Consider the following 16,061-nt stretch of genomic DNA (forward strand, 5'->3'; position numbering starts at 1 on the left):
GCCCATCTCTTCCCATCCGTGGTGTTCCAGATACCGGCATCCTCCTCCCCTGCGGACACGCACTGAAGGCCCCTTGCTGGGATCGACTTGGGTGTTTAGGCATGGCCCCTCTTCTCTCCGTCCATGCCCCTCTCCTGTGGCAAAATCCGTTACTACGACAGGGTTCTGTTGCATTTGAATTTGCACAAAACAGGTTTGATTATGAAATTCCCTATTGCAGGGAAGACTTATTTATTTATTTCTCACGATCCTTCCAAGTTTCTTCCAATCTCTGCCTGATTCCATGACCAGCTTGTCAGACACTCTGGAGATGGATGTTCCTTCTCAAGGACGGAGAATCCTCTCTGGATGTTCCTGTTTTCTTACAGGTTGCAAGTTCTGTGGGCACCAGCTGAGAGTGCCCTGCCACAGCGACCGTTCCCCTTCTGCAAGACACAAGGGCTGCAAGGGGATGTCGCTGCTTTAATCATATTCTCAGAAAGATGATGTTCTCAAATAGCAGGCATTAAGATTTATTTAGTACTGCGGTCAAAGAAACTTGCTTCCACCATGGTCTGGATGAAACGCTGAGAACTGATCAGTGTTAAGATAAATATCCGTTAGTGTATCTGAATGTCTCTCCTGTTGGCACAACTAAGAGTAGCTGGCACCCATGCGATGTCGATGTGAGAGCGCTTGCTTTCATCCATCTGGTGGCAAATTTAGGCTGTACCTGGAAGCTTGCTTTTTTTTTTTTTGGTAGAAATTATGGCTAGTTTTTTTAATGAAAATAGAGGGTTCTCGGATGTCGCTATGTCGGTGGAATGCCATTTCTTTTTCAGGGTGTGCCCCGGTTGCAGCAGCATGCTGCTTTTTTGGTGCCTTTCTTGTCGGGATGATTCTTTTGGTTTCCAGAACACCCAGTGTGTTTGCTCTAATAGTCTTTTCTCCCGGTTCTCTGCCCTGGTGACTCTGCCCTCTCCCAGCCTCGTGACTTGGTGTCTCTCTGTCTGTTACGGTATGGCCTGACCTGCATTTACGCCCTGCCACACCTTGAGTTCTGCTCAGAGCACCTGAGGTACTGTCTTTCTCAAATTGGAATTAATAATTAATATAAAAAGCTTGAAAAAAAATCCGAATTTTGTTACATAGTGTAATAACTGTTTGTAGATACTGTTCTGAGATGTAGGAATCTATTGGTGATATAAGAGGTTTTGTCTGTAAATAATCAGTTTAGAGTCCAAATGATTTTAATAAAGAAAATTCTTACACAATAATTCAATAAATTTTAATATACAACCTGTGTGTCATGCTTGTATTGCATGATGATGCAATTGCCCAGAATCTATTCACCTCTCTTTCCTCCTAAGTGGAAACTGTACTGAGCACCGGGACCAGGGAGCTGTGCCAGGAGCGTGGGGCTTTTCCCGCCTGCCCCCTCCGGAGTCTGTGAGGTATCGGCTGCGTTTCTTTGAGATAACCTTGTGCTACCTTCCACTTCGCGGCACTTCTGCAGTTTCCAGAGCTCAAACACCATCCCAGCTCGCCAGGAGGGGGGAACCTGCCTTCACAGAGGAGTTTCAGTCTCCTGCTGCAGGAGCTGGGCTGTAGCTGCCAGGAGTGGGGGCACGTGGCACGTTACAGCTCTGGTTGTGGTTTTCTACTGTGGGTAAGCGGGGAGGGGGTTGCTTAAAGTACAATTTATCTTGATTGCTGTTGTCCACCAGCGTGAGGCAGGAACCAGTGTTCCTAAATTAGCAAAACAACTTCATTCTTAAACTAATCGCACAGTTCTTCCCAGATCTAAAGCTGGCTCCTGGCCCATCTATCCTGTCTTTACAGGCTGCTTCTCCCCACTCTTATCTATGCAATGTCACGGCTTTAGTCCTTCCTTGCCGTACATGTGTGTGTTCTTGCTGGCCTTTTAGGGGTTACAAATCACTTGTTCCCCCGGGTGCTGCCCCGGCACTCGCTCAGCACCCAGCCTGCTGCAGCCTCTGCCCCCTCCCGTGTTATTTTTAGCGCGGGGGAGGCAGGTGAGAGGAGAGGGGCACAGGCAAGGGGAGAAGCGCTCCGGGAGGCCCCGACCTCTGTTTGGCAGCCTGGATCTGCAGCAGAGCTACTGCTCGGCAGCGTTAACCCTTTGCTTCAGGGCTAGGGCTTGGTCTCCGCAGGCTCAGGGCGGAAAACCGAGCTGTGCAACACCAGGGCCCCAGCGCGGGGGAGGCCGGGGCATGCCTACCTCTGGTGCAAGGCTGCAGCATGTGGCAGTGGGGAAAAAAAAAAAGTGATTTTTTTACTGTATGTGGCCTTGTGCTCCTCACGGGGGAGGCTCGGGCCCCCCCTGGGGGGGCCCCAGCCGCTGGGCGAGCGGGGCTGCCGGGAGGATGCTGCTGTTGTGGTTGCTCTCCACAAAAAGGCAACGGGGGAAGCGTGGGCTCTGTGGTCACCCGCACCATGCTGCGGTTGCGTTTGGCTGCCTGTGGGCACTGCTGGGGGAGGCTGAGGTGCCTCAGGTCGGGCAGTGGGGCACACGGGTGGGCTTGGGGAGCCTGTCCCCTCTGCCAGGCACAGGTCAGGGACTATTGTGCCAGGCAGGGACAGGAGACACTGCCACAGCGGCGAGGCTGGGCCAAAAGTCCTGCTGACACGCTGCTGGGAGCGGTGGGAAGGCAGCCCCATGGTTTCTGGGTCTGGGGATGGAGCAGAGGGGAAGGATTTCTCTGTTTCCATCGCGGTAGAGCTGTGAATTTCCCTCTATAAATAGTTGCTGTGGAGACTGTGGAGCTGTAGCAGGCTGACAGACCTGCTGCCAGGGAAGCCGGGGGAGGCAGGGAGAGGCCAGCAGTAAAGTGAATCCACCGCAGCTGTCCTAGGTCTCCTGCTATCCCGAAGCCAAGGTTGTTCCCAGAAGTGGTGCTGTGATCCGATACCCTGCCCCGCTCCTCATCACGTCCATCCAGCAATGCAGAAGAGTTTGGTCTGCTCAAGGACGGCCCTCCCGGGCAGTGCAGACTAAAAGGAGAGCAGGACCAGCTGGTATCTCACTTTGGGGAGCTCCAGAACGAGCCAGATGACAAACGGAGCGGCATGCCCTGCTGCTGAGCTCCTGCACGGTAAGTCTGCGCAGGGCCCCTGAGGCTCAGGGCCCCTGGGGCTCCGAGTCCTGCATGCCAACGGGGCTGCTTTTACGCTGCATGTTGCGACTTGCAGGGATGCTGCATTCAGCAAGGACTTGCCAGGTCTGTGCTTGTGCAGAAGGTGAAGGCGTGTATCACTGGTGAGCTCTGTGACTCCAGAGGTCCAGGCACCATAAGGCATAACCGGTGGTGGGCAGCTCCGTACACTGCTCCGTGCAGGTCAGGTGGAGTGGTCCAGGCCAGAGGCGAAGCACCGCTCCCTGCCTATGGCTCTCGCAGACCAGGCAGGACCAGTATGTTTTTGGGCTGAAGTTCTCTGACCTGGTCCAGGTCTGCGGCAAGCCAGTAGGTTCTGCACAACGTAGCTTTGAATGACAAAAGCAAAGTAACTGTTGTTTTAAGATAAAGATGTCAAGCAATGAAGGACTTTAAAGCATTGATCGTCCTTTATCACAAAGCTTAGAAAAGTACATTTCAGTCTCCTACATCAAGTTGCATAGCAACGCTCCTCATCGTTTGCCAGTGCATCCACGTAATGAGGGTGGATGGAGGTAAAGTCTCGCACACCTGAGGATGGACCTGCCTCGCCTCTGTGGTGAGAAGGACAGCAGGGCCTGATGAGGTGAGCTGCTGTCTTGGTTTCTGCTGGGATACTAAGAAGAAAATTAACTCTGTCCCAGCCAAAACCAGGACAGCTGGCCAAAAGCTCCATCAGCCTTAGCGCTAGGACACGTTTTACATTTCAAGTCTGTCTTTGGATCCTGCTTGTCCACCGAAGTCTCCTATTACCGTAACAACCTGCCTAGGGAAGATGCTGTTGCACTCCCATTTCCACACACTTTTGGGTTTTCCTTCGGCAGGTGAATGGTGAGTGACACCATAAAATCTTTAAGGCTATTGCCCAGCTCTCAGATCAGCCCCTGCTGTCCTCACGATGTGAGTGAAGAGGGCTTGGGTAGACTCTGGCCGTACAGGAGTGTGCAAGGTCACTGATATGCTCAGTCTGCGCACAAATAAGGAAAATTTTGATTTCGCCTCTGTTTCATAGTTAAGATGTTAGTAAGTTGGCTCTTATGTGTGTTTGGAAAAAAGTAGTCCTTCGTACATAGACAGATCTCTTTTAGGACACTTTTAGGACGAGAGGAGATGGCCTCAAGTTGCACCAGGGGAGGTTTAGACTGGACATTAGGAAAAATTTCTTTACTGAAAGAGTGGTCAGGCCTTGGAACAGGCTGCCCAGGGAAGTGGTGGAGTCACCATCCCTGGAAGTATTTAAAAGACGTGTAGACGAGGCACTTAGGGACATGGTTTAGTGGGCATGGTGGTGTTGGGTTGACAGTTGGACTTGATGATCTTAGAGGTCTTTTCCAACCTTAATGATTCTATGATTCTAAGTATTTGCTGAAAAGAGTGCCCATATGGACATGCAGCATCCTGAAGGTTTATGCCTAAAAGAGACTGATTCTGAATAGTGCATGTGCCATGGTTAGAGGTGTAAAAACGTAAGGAGGGGGAAGGATTTTGAGCTCCTTTCACACACTGTATGGGCTTGGGTGAATGGAGCAACATCAGCTCTGGCAATTCGGGTTGTCCCTCACAGGATTGGAGTCTCGAGCTCAGTCTGACCCTTAATTAGAAACATGCTGGGAGCTTGCTGGGTACCCAAAGGCAGGCTGCACCTCTGGTTTCTGTGCTGGGAGAGGAGCATCAGAACATGGAAAGAAACCTTTGTCTTTTGGTGAAGTCCTGCCTCTGTCTCAACACCTGGAAGATGTGAAGATGTTCTGGAAGACCAGAACAACTCCCTGTCTTGTGGCTCCCACTGCCACCACCACCACCAGCCCACTATAACTATTTCTGAAAATCCTCCGGTGTAGACGAGCTCTTAGCTTTAGTGACCTGATTTGAAGGATTTAAAGGTCAATATTTCTACCCATGCTACTAGCCTACTGGGATTATTATCACCTGTCACGAGCTCTGGCAATGTGTGTTAGCCTGAAGCTTTGGCTGTACAGCAAGTGACGCTTCCAAATTACAAAAGGCTGGGTTGGGAGTACCCCAGCGACGGCAGCTTACATCTATATTTCCATTAGCAACACAGGCTCTGGGCTGCTATTTCAGGTGACGGTGCTGAAGCCAATTCTACACTGGTGCTGCAGGGCGGAGGGACAGCAGTTGCATCAGTCTGTCTGTACCATCTCGGTGTTTGTACCTTGGGCTGTCATAGTAACAAACCCCGGGAACAGCCTCCCTCTCCATCACAGCCTCTCGCTAGAGTGTCACAGGACGGTCAGTGATAAACCCGTGCTCCGGGCTGGGCTGCGGACAGATGTGCAGTGCTGCAGTTCCTAAAACGCAGGCTCTACTTTGCACCCGTCCGGGGCGTGAAGCTACTCCTGCCAGTGAAAGCCAGGACTTGTCCCCTCCTCAGCCAGGATGGGGATGGGGACCGGGTGCTTTCTCCTGCTGCAGCCGCAGGAGGGGATCCTGCAGTCCCCGCTAAGCCCCTGAAAATCCACAGGAGGCACAGGGAAACCTGAGACTCCCACCTGGCCCTGGCCCGGCGGCACACCGCCAGGATCCCTGCCAGGCCCCAGCCTGCCAGCTTTCCTCTTCTGAACTCTTAAAATAATCCCTGCCTCCGTGAAGTGCCAAAAGCATTTGTAACAGCCCGTCCCCAGGGGCTGATGAAGCAGATGGGAAGGAAGGGGGCGAGGGGAGAGCAGGGTAGAAGAGGGAATCAATGTGCGTGGCATGCAGCAGAGGTACAGCTGCCCTGCAGCTCTCCAACTCTCTTTAAAGGAGTAATACGCTGAAGATTGCACCGCTCGTGCCCCACGACCTGGTTCCCCACTGCCTCTGTCTCCTCGTGCCAGGATCTGCTGCGCCGCTGGGCCATGGAGGAGCAAGTGCAGGAGGAGGTGCCGGCAGCCCAGCGCACAGGTCAGTCCTCGGGCGCGCAGCTCCAGAGTCGAGATCGTGCCAGGTTCTTCCCAGGCCAGAGGAGGCCACCGGGACCTGTCTGGCCGTTCCTCTGGGAGGACGGCTGTCTTCAGCTGCTTTTTCAGTCTAAGAGCATTTACAGATGTCAGTAATGTCTCTTGGCGATGGTCCCCACAGGAGGCCACCACCCCGTGCGGGAAGGAGAGGTGTTCAACACGCGATACCAGGCTCTGCGCAAACTGGGCTGCGGCGCCTTTGCCACCGTCTGGCTGTGCCAGGACACGAGGTGAGGGACCCACCAGCTTTCGGGGAGGCGGGAAGGGGTGGCTGATCTCCTGGGGAGGACCTGCCCCTCTTGCAGAAGCAGCAGAGCACAGCTGCCTGCCTGGGAGCACATCGGCATCCCCCAAGTACGGGGCAAACCTGGCAGTGAGATTGCTGGAGTGCAATGAGCAGAGCTGGTCCCCAGAAACCAAAGAACATAAATGAGGTGTGATCAGTCCTTGCTCTGCGTTTGCTCTTCTCATTTAGACTCTGCAGTGTCCATGCTCTGCCTTTCTCTCTCCAGTCCCTTGCTGGTCCCCGGGGCAGCCGTGCTGCCAGATGCCGGCAGCATCGCCAGGAGGGATGCCCGCGGGCCTGGCGTGCTGCAGACCAAGGGCAAGGCTGGTTGCAGGAGGGCAGCACCCACCCGCGGAGCCCAGGGCTGGGTGACTGGGAGAAGAGGAGGTGCTGCTGGTTAGGGCCACACTGGCATGTGTTGGTTGGCAGCTGTGATTCATTTCCCAGGAGGAAGAAACACGTAGCCATGAAGGTCCTGAAAAGCAGGGAAGGCTTTGCTGAGACTGCCCAGGACGAGGTTGCCCTCCTCCGCTGTGTACGTATATTCTGGGGCTCTGTGCTTTGCTCCGCGGGGATGGCCACTGAGTTCAGGTCTGAGTATCAGCCTCATCATCCCTTCTCCCTCCAGGTCTCGGTCTGAGGAGCTAGGTGGGGAACAGAAAACAAAAAAAAAGTTAGATAATTCATGGAAATCGCCTTGGCTCCGTACTGGCCTCTGAAACAGGCACCTTCTCCTTACTCCTGTCATACTGGGACATGCTGGCTCTGTCCCACTTGCCCTGTCAGCCCATTTCTTTCAGTTGAGACCAAAATCCAGTAAATTGGAGGAACCTGCAGAAAAATAAGGCAGATAACCAACAGAAAAAAAGTGGTAATGTTCTTAAGCAGGAGATGGGAGTGTGTTCACTGTATTTGTGTCATTCCCAGCTCAGAGAGCATTGCTCTATCACAACACTGATACTGAAGTAAAAGGAAGTATCTGAACAAAAAAAAAAATGCAGGATGTAGCAAAAATATAATAAACCTCTGAAGTCAGAAAGCTTCCTCCTGCCTTTGCTAATGGATGTGGTAATTAGGTGCCTGTAGCTGGGTCTCAGCTAGTTGCCTTTGAAGGTGGCTTGACCTGCTAGTTCTAGACCTGCTAGTTCTAGAAAGCTCGTGGTTACAATTCTTCGAGTTTGCCTAAATACAAAGTTACATCAGCTTTAGATGAGTAAAAGCCATTAAATTTTGCATTTCAAATTACTCTGAGGCCTTTCTCCAACAGGTTTGAGAAAGGTTTAGTTTGCGCCTGTAAATCTGCAGGCCCTATCCAAAGGGACCTGAGCCAGACTTCGTGATGCAAGAGGAAGTACCAAGTGGCACTAATTTAATGTAATCAGAGGGCTGCTTTTCTATACATCAGCACAATCCTACGTATAGACCGAGCCCTACTCTTAATTTATTACTGATTCTCTCTGAAAGACATGCCTTCCATTCAGCAGAATATAGCTGGTTCCCAGGGCTGTTCCCACTGGCACAAGGTGGTGGGTGCCTGCGGAGCTGCCAGGAGAGGCAATCTGGTCTCCCCTGCTGCCAGGGCTGCTCACCTCTGTCGTGCCAGCACAAACCCGGTGCTGGTGCAGGCGGATCTGGCAGCTGCACAACGTGGCAAACCAAAATCCCAACAGTTATGGCTGTGAGGAGAAAAAAAACAAGTGTGAATTGCTGTACCAGGAACAGTGCTCTGTGGAGCAAACTCCTGATACACCTTGCCACGCAGGTGTACAGGGCTGGTGCAAGAGCTGGGGGCACTGTAGCACCTGTGCTTGGGCAGACCCGGGGTTCACCCAGCCCAGCACCCTGGGCCAGCAGCAGATATCCAGACAAGGGTACGGACAAGCTAAGCACGGGGTGCTGCTCCCCCTGAATGCTCCCCTGGCCTACAGCAGTTTCCAGCTGGAGATTTCTTGGGCTAAGGGTGATGTCTGTGCGGGCAGTAATTCTCAATGGCTTTACTTTCAAGAGACCTGCGAGCTTCAGCATCTGCAGCCCCCGTGACGAGAACTGCCACCAATTACCCATGTGCTGCGTGAAGACCCATCTCCTCTGCTTTGTTTTTGAACTTCCCAAGTGCTAGGTTTGATGCCCCTTGGTTCTTGTACGAAAGATCTGTGTTCACCCCCTCCACAACCACCACTCTCTATCTTATAGATCTCTGCAGTACTTGCCCATAGCCGACCCTTTTTCAGCCCAAAGAAGCCTACTTTGCTGGGTTCCTCCAGACATGGAAGCTGTGCTCTACCCCAGTAGGACAGGTAGCCTTCAAGTGGCCAAGGACAACTACAAGGTCTCTGCCTCTCTGCAACCCCTTGTGAGAAATTGCTGAAGGGAAGGTGTGGGTTTTAAAAGGCGATGTTCCAGCCTGCTACTGTCAGCCAGGGAGGGACAGGGCCATCCCTGCTCTGAGGAGAAGCAGCAGAGGCTGCAGAAGGGCAAAGGAAATGGACAGCCATTGCTTCTGGGAGCAGGGAGCTGTGGTCTTGGGGGAATCCCCTTCCAGCACAAGCAGGAGCACTTTCTGGGCCTGCATGGGATAGAATAAGCAGCAGGAAGTGTGCTAGACACTGTTAGCAGGATCGGTTTGAGTTATTCGGACAGTGTGAGGGTGACAATCCCACCTGGTCAAGAGCTAGACAACATACAGAAACTCATTCCTTGGTAAGAGACTCTGCTTGTGTGTTTGGAGCCTGGTTTTCCTGATGCTGTTTACACGGGATTTGTCATGAAGTGCTAACTCCTGGAAAAAAAGTCTGTAGAATGGGATAAAACGGGTGCAAGGTGTCCTTGTACATATATATGTCTCTAATTGCAGCTTTCTTGGAATCCTCCCCCTCAGGTGAGCAGTATGAAGAAGAAGGACCGGGCAGGAGAAAACATTGTCTGTTTGTTAGACGACTTCAGAATGATTGGAGAGAACGGCTTCCATATCCTTCTGCTGAGAGTGCTGCAGTTCTGGGTCAGCAAAGCCTGGGCTTGCCTCGGAGAGTCACAGGATGGTGTAAAACCAAGTACTGTGCTCCCATGAGCAGGGCAGTAGCTGGACCGGGGCACATGGAGGTGGCTGGAGGGGAGAGGTTGGATAAGGAGATATTTGACTGCTCTGGTGAAGGGCAAAAGGCTGGTGGTAGCATCTTCTCTCTGTTAGTGAATCCCTGACTCTTCCCCACATGTGTGCTTGGTATTTGAGGCGCTGGGTCCTTCCCTGCGATGTCTGATGGGTAACTACGTAGCCCAGGGACTGCCCTTGCCTTTTGTGAAAAAGTCTTTACAGCAGGTGAGAACTTAGCTGGAACTGGGTGAGGGCACCAAGGGACCGTTGGCTGGGGAACATGCCATAGACTTCATCTTGGGGTCATCTGCCATGAACTCCATGACTGCATCTGCAAAGAAAAGGGACAATACAGAGCGAGTGCCTAAGACCTGCATTTATTTTAAGGAAAACAGTAACTATTTCTTTTGGGTATAAGGAGAGAAAACATTAAATAAAATGCAGAGTGGGAAGTCATCACATTCCCATTAACACAGGGGCACTGCGTGTTACTGCCCAAGCCCGTAGTCTCACCGGGTTTGAGGAGTCAGGACCACCATGAAGAGTCAGCAGACCTGCACCAGGGATTCAGGGGTGGCACTTGTGTTCCCATCATCTCAGTGATCATTGAATTCTCCAGCAGTTTTGGTGCTCGCAGGAGTAGCAGGGGGACAAACAGCCTGCCATAGTTATGCTTCTTGTGGGCAAGCCATGTATCTCTCTGCCCTCCCGCTGCCCTGAGAAGTCCCCTCTGGCAGCAATGCCAGACTGCTGGCATTCATCTCGGCATCCAGCTGCGGATAGCACTGGCAGATCTAGCAGCTTTCTGCATGGTAGCACCAAAGGCTGCTTGAGGTCTCCCTCAGGACTGATGTCTTTCCAGGGCTTTCTAAATTGCTGGTTCAGTTGGCTGGTCCTCCACCCATGTTGAGGTTTTCCTGCTCAGAGCCAACTCTTCCTTCATCCCCTGTAAGGATGTGGTGTGCTGATCAAACAGACCGTGAAAACTGAGTTTCTTATGTATCGGCTGGGAATAGCTAAGAAATGGGAAAACTGAGCGAGGCCTCAGAATAGCTGAGGCTGAATTACATTTTGTCTCTCATGCTGAGATTTATCAGAAGTCTGTACACTTGCCAAGATGAAGATTTGCTACCCTGATTCCTGTGCCATTCTAGGGACACTAAGAAAGAAAACCACTTCCTCCTTCATCCTGTTTTCTGGAGTAGCCTCTTCTTCCTCTAAAGCAGCTCCACTAACACCTCAATAAGTTATACAAAAAAGTAGTGACATTAATCTACATGCCCCATTTCACACCCAAGCCTTTTGCTTGATCCATTCCCTTATCTCCTTTAATTGCAAAATCTCAGAATCTCTTTTCCCCTTCAGATCAGCACTGGGGCAGTATTTACTTCTGATTCATTCCAGTTTAGCTATTTAAATCTTTCCCCGTGTTTCACAGTTACCATTTAAGGTTGGTATTTCCCTGGGGCTGGTGTTCATCCCAGAATAGAATTTGATAATACAGAGAATATTTGCCAGCCCTTTACAACTGACCAGAGTGTTTAAAAAAAAAAAATACAAATCTCCCAGCAGCGTTTTCACTGTTATTGATTTTTTGATAGCGACTGTTTCTCTGGTAGGCGTTGTTTATCTCTCCCCTGTGACAGGCCAGACTCTCCCTGCTCCATCATAAGCTCTTCCCTACATGGCTGCACTACCCTTAAGTCCTCTCTAGACACACTCGCTCATCGTCTCTCCCTCCTCCTGTCTGGGTTATGCTGCACCTCTTTTTCTTTCCTTGTACGATGGGACGCCCTCCCATGCCATGTTATTCTATAATCGGCCCCCAACTTCCATTGAAATTATAATCAGCAAAAAAATAACCAGCAGCAAGGCGTGGTGGTCCGAGGACGTAACAGCCATACGAACAGGAGTGTTTTTTTAGGAGAAAGTTCAGCTTTGTGATCGTAATGCCTCCTCGTAGCCCTATCCTCTTTCCATCTCTCCGGGCTTGCCCATCCATGCTGACACCTGTGTATTTTCACACTGCCTTCTGCTGCGTGTCACCCCCAGCTCCCCCAAATAGCCCCTTCCCCGCTGGGCTCCCCAGGCCCCCTCTCGCTCGGCGTGCTGGGCACGTGGGGCGCCGGCACCCGCTCCTCCTGCCACCTCTCGCGATGAAACCCCTTGTGCCTGCTCCCACAGGGCCACCCCAACCAACGCCACCGCTCTGCTGGCTGCACCTCCAGCTCAGTACAGGGCACTCACTACACAGGAACAATTTATTGCAGATAGTTGTCATCGGTGCCCCCTTTCTCCAATATCAGAACGTCCACAACTTGCATATCTACTGTGCCTGGCTGCTCTGACAGCACTGACAGCCGCTGGGGCAGGGGAGGCGGTGGGGACCCCGGCGTTGCTGACGTGACTTGCTGCCCACTTGCCCAGGTGCTGGCAGGGCTGCACTTCCTGCACAAGCGCTGCCGCATTATCCACGCGGACATCAAACCGGAGAATGTCTTGCTGTACGGACATGACAAAAGCCTCCAAAGGCTTCTGCCCGATATGTTCGACTGTGGCCAGAGAACAGATTTGAGGCTAAAGAGACCAGGTGAGCATTCCGGGTTTTTTTTAACAAGAAAAGGGACTTACGTGTTTATTGCCAGGAGGGAAACAGAGAGGCAGCAGGTACAGATATCTTAGGAAAGGTTCCTGTCTCCTGCAACAGCCAGTACAAAACCGTACGGCCAGCTTATGCTGCTGAGAGACCTCTCCTGTCTCTGCTTAACACAAACATCAGGCTGAGCAGCTGCAAGGCACCTACAGAAACGTGGTCTTGCAGGTAGGTTTGTGTGGAGGACAACTACAGATCACAGGCATCTCTAACAGCCCCACCACGACCTCGGAGCTCATTCTTATGGTTTAGGTACAGGTTAGTTCCCTTGTGTCTGGTGTTTTCAGCCACTGAAAGGTTTACATAGAAAGTGGTTTGATCAGAAAGCTGTACGACACTTCTGCTCTTTATTTCCCATATTTCTGAGATTTGTGGGAGACTTGTATGTACTGCTAATCTTCAAGGCCTTTTGAGACACAATTTATTTGCAGAGAATGGTGGGAATATCAAATAAGACATAGGGCTGGAGAGTTTCTCGAGAGATCAGCTCATCTCCCAGCAATGATACCCTTTATATTATCCTCGCACGATGTTTTCCCATGAGTATTTCTCCCATGACAGTGCTGTTTTGTCTCTCAAACTCTGGGGCAATCAGGGAATGCTAAATTAGTGACCAAGTCTTTTGCTTGGAGCAGAAAAGCACAATATTAGGCATAGACTGACAGCTCACTGTAAAGCATAAACGAAAAATTACCCTTTTCTGGGGTCATATGAAAATGTAACCTTTACGGTGCTTGCCAAGCAGGCTGTGTCCAAGGTCTGTGACAGCCAGGATTGCTGAAGGCTAAGGAGGCATGACAGATGTTTTGTGTCTGACTAGGATGTGCTCTCCTCTGGGCCCACAGTAATTTAACCTCAGTGTTAGAGGAACCTTGCAGCAGGACAGGAGCACGTGGTCACACCGCTTCACTCCAAGCTACTGTCCTCCCAAACATCCTCTTAGATTTTGACTGAATACCAGCTCTTCCTTTGTGTTTCCTCAAAAACCAGAGGTGGCATTTTATTGATGATAAAAAGCAGTTTATGACCTTTTAGGTTGAAAAACTTCAAAGGCAGGCATAGGTGCCTCTCCTGTGGTAAGTGATGCATACCTGTTGTTTGGAAAGACCTGATTTCTCTTTGTCCTTTCCATCTAGGCAATCGATTGGAAGAATCAGATTTAATGAGCATAGAAGTGAAAATTGCAGATCTGGGCAGCGCGTGCTGGACAGTGAGTCTGCTCCAAGTCTCAATCCCATGTTGATGCGGGATGCTGTGTGTTTCTTTCCATCCCACCTTGGGCGTCTGTCCTTTTACAGCTGAACAGCTATTTCAGTGTGCTAAAGAGATGCCGATTTCAGGGGTGTTATATTCAGTACTCCCAGCTCAGAGCTGGGCCCTGTACTCCTGGAGACACTGTCAACTTTGGACGTTTCTTCAGCTTGCAGTTAGTCCCTACAATCAGAAATTCAAAACCATGTTCAGTGTGAAATGTTGGGAGACAAATTCACCCTGGTGTCAGTAGGGCTGAGAATGTGCCTGCCATGCCCTGTGCAGAGTTTAGTACACATATTCAGTTCTGCCCCGCAGTTTCCTCCTCACTGTGTGGGAAGCTTATGACCAGAAGCGTCGCTGTTCCTCGTTTATAGACGCTAACCAAAGCGAGTTTGTTTCTGTTTCAGTACAAGCCTTTTTCCAAGGAGATACAGACCCAGCCATACCGTGCCCTGGAAGTGCTTCTTGGATTAGACTATGGCACTCCTGCGGATATCTGGAGCACGGGCTGCCTGGTAGGACAGGGGACAATGCTGTGCATGCATGGGAGGTGACGGATGCTAACAGGTCAGGGCAGCATGTCCCCAGCACCCACCTATACCCGCTGCATGGGGAGCATGACTTCCTTGCTCAGAAGGAGAAAAAGGCTGTCTGCACTTACTCACTTTGGATTGAAAGCATGCTGCTAATTAGTTTAAGCTGTAAGGCAATTCACACTCCACGTATGTTAACTCAGAGACTTGACTGAATCAGGCACATACTGCTTTTCATCCTGATGGAGCTAAAGGTGCTGTTTCATAACGGCACAGATCAAACCAGTGTGAATATTTCCATATTTTAGGATCAGTTTTGTGTAATAACAAGGGAAATTGGTACTATCAGTTAATGGGGAAGAAAAACTCCATGTCAGTTAGTGAATTAACAATGCTCCTCCCTTTCTAGGCATTTGAAATGGCAACTGGGGAGTGTCTATTTGATCCTCAACCTGGGAAATATTTCTCCAGAGATGATGGTAGGACTCCATCACTTTTATTCATTTCACTGACAGAAGTGTCACAATCTTTGTATCTAGATGTGTTTTCTCTCCCTCTATTTAGATCATGTTGCTCGTATTATTGAACTCTTGGGAAGAATTCCTCCTCAAATTGCTTTCTCCTGGAACAAGTCAACAAAATTTTTCAGCAGGCCAGGTAAGAATTGAAGTAAGGAAGTTTACTCTAAAAAACACTGGATCTCTGACACACTCCTCCTCAGCTCACGCAGTTTTCACCCCAAAAGTTATGTTACACAACGTAGGCTACAAGCAGGGACAGAAGACAAGCGGAGATTTCATAAAGAGCAGTAACACTCCCTGCCCTGCCTACCTTTGCAATCCAGTAGCGTTCCAGGGATGAATGCAAAATCCTGAAAAACAGTCATAGCAAACACCCAACAGGGAAAACATTTCCATTCTTTCTCCTTTGGATTTGGAGAGAATGGAAACATGGACAGGAAATAGCTACGTGCCAGGAAGGCTGAAGAGTGTGTAACCGGCTGGATTTCACCCGTTCACTGGCAGAGAATGATGATGATCAGGAATGGGGCACTCATATCCTTCCAACGTGGCTGCTATATTTAGTCTTCTGACCCAACTGTAACGTCTCTTCTGTTTTATTCTCCCCAATTCCTTTCCCTTTGACTCATTAGGCTTGAAGTCCTTGTCTTTGACTTCAAGGCATCACATGACTCCACCCTTCTGCAATTTAGTCTATCATCCTCTTTCTCTGCTTTCATGCTCCCCAGCCACAAAGCCTCAGACTACCCACAATTCATTCAATGTTGAGTGCTAGTCCCATGCTGCAGTTCAACAAGCACCTCCCTGCACATTCAGATTTTTTGCTCACGCTTATTCCTTCTATGGTGCTCAAAAGAAATGAGTTAAAACTAGTTATTTTTCTGTATTCATTCTCTGTGTGAACCAAACTGGCCTGACCTGAATCACTGCATTTACACCATGTACTCCTGGGGACAAGGATACCGTCTCGGTCAGTAGAGGTACTCTTCTGGGCCCCATGGGGCTAGTAGGCACAAAACAAATTAAACATTAGTGTCTCTTGAGCTTTGGCATTGAACTGGCCTGATGCATTCTGGGTTGCATGTGGACAGGCACAGGGAACAAGCAGAAACAGTGTTGGCCTGGCTATTCTGGGAACACTTCATTCACTCTTGGCGTGTTCTGTGCTCAGGAACAGGGAAATTCCAAACACTAGCTTGGGAAGATGATTTCTGAGAAACACCCGAGAGCCAAACCTGCAAGGGGCAGTGCAGGTGAAGCTTACAGAGAGGAGGACTGAGAGGTGAAGGAAGGGATCCTTCAGGATGCTTTGGATGAATTGTACGAGCTGAGGAGCGGTAGCCTCTCACTCTTGGAAGTGTAATTAAGGTACTGTGCTTACGCTGTCTTTGCTAGGCGCCCTTCTGCGGATCTCCAGACTTTCCCCCCGCAGTCTCCACAGCATCCTGGCGGACAGGCACAACTGGACAAAACACGAGGTTGTTCCCTTCACCGGCTTCCTCCTGCCCGCACTGCAGTACGCACCCGAGCGCCGCGCCACAGCCGCCCAGTGCCTGCAGCACGCGTGGCTGAGCGCCCCGTGACCGGCCCCTCGCCTTCGGCCCC

The 16,061-nt window shown here is 50.7% G+C and overlaps 1 protein-coding gene across 1 annotated transcript; it reads left to right on the forward strand.

Annotated features, from left to right (window-relative positions):
* Window positions 1-6,016: 6,016 nt before the first annotated feature.
* On the forward strand, window positions 6,017-16,039 carry LOC104081488 (SRSF protein kinase 3-like). Its single transcript, XM_009584254.1, has 11 exons — window positions 6,017-6,062; window positions 6,240-6,348; window positions 6,852-6,939; window positions 9,283-9,370; window positions 9,614-9,720; window positions 11,923-12,085; window positions 13,285-13,358; window positions 13,810-13,917; window positions 14,345-14,414; window positions 14,500-14,592; window positions 15,852-16,039. The coding sequence occupies exons 1-11, from the start codon at window positions 6,017-6,019 to the stop codon at window positions 16,037-16,039; spliced, it is 1,134 nt and encodes a 377-aa protein (XP_009582549.1).
* Window positions 16,040-16,061: the final 22 nt, after the last annotated feature.

The sequence above is a fragment of the Fulmarus glacialis genome, unplaced genomic scaffold (assembly GCF_000690835.1).
Source record: "Fulmarus glacialis isolate BGI_N327 unplaced genomic scaffold, ASM69083v1 scaffold12968, whole genome shotgun sequence".
NCBI lineage: Eukaryota > Metazoa > Chordata > Aves > Procellariiformes > Procellariidae > Fulmarus > Fulmarus glacialis.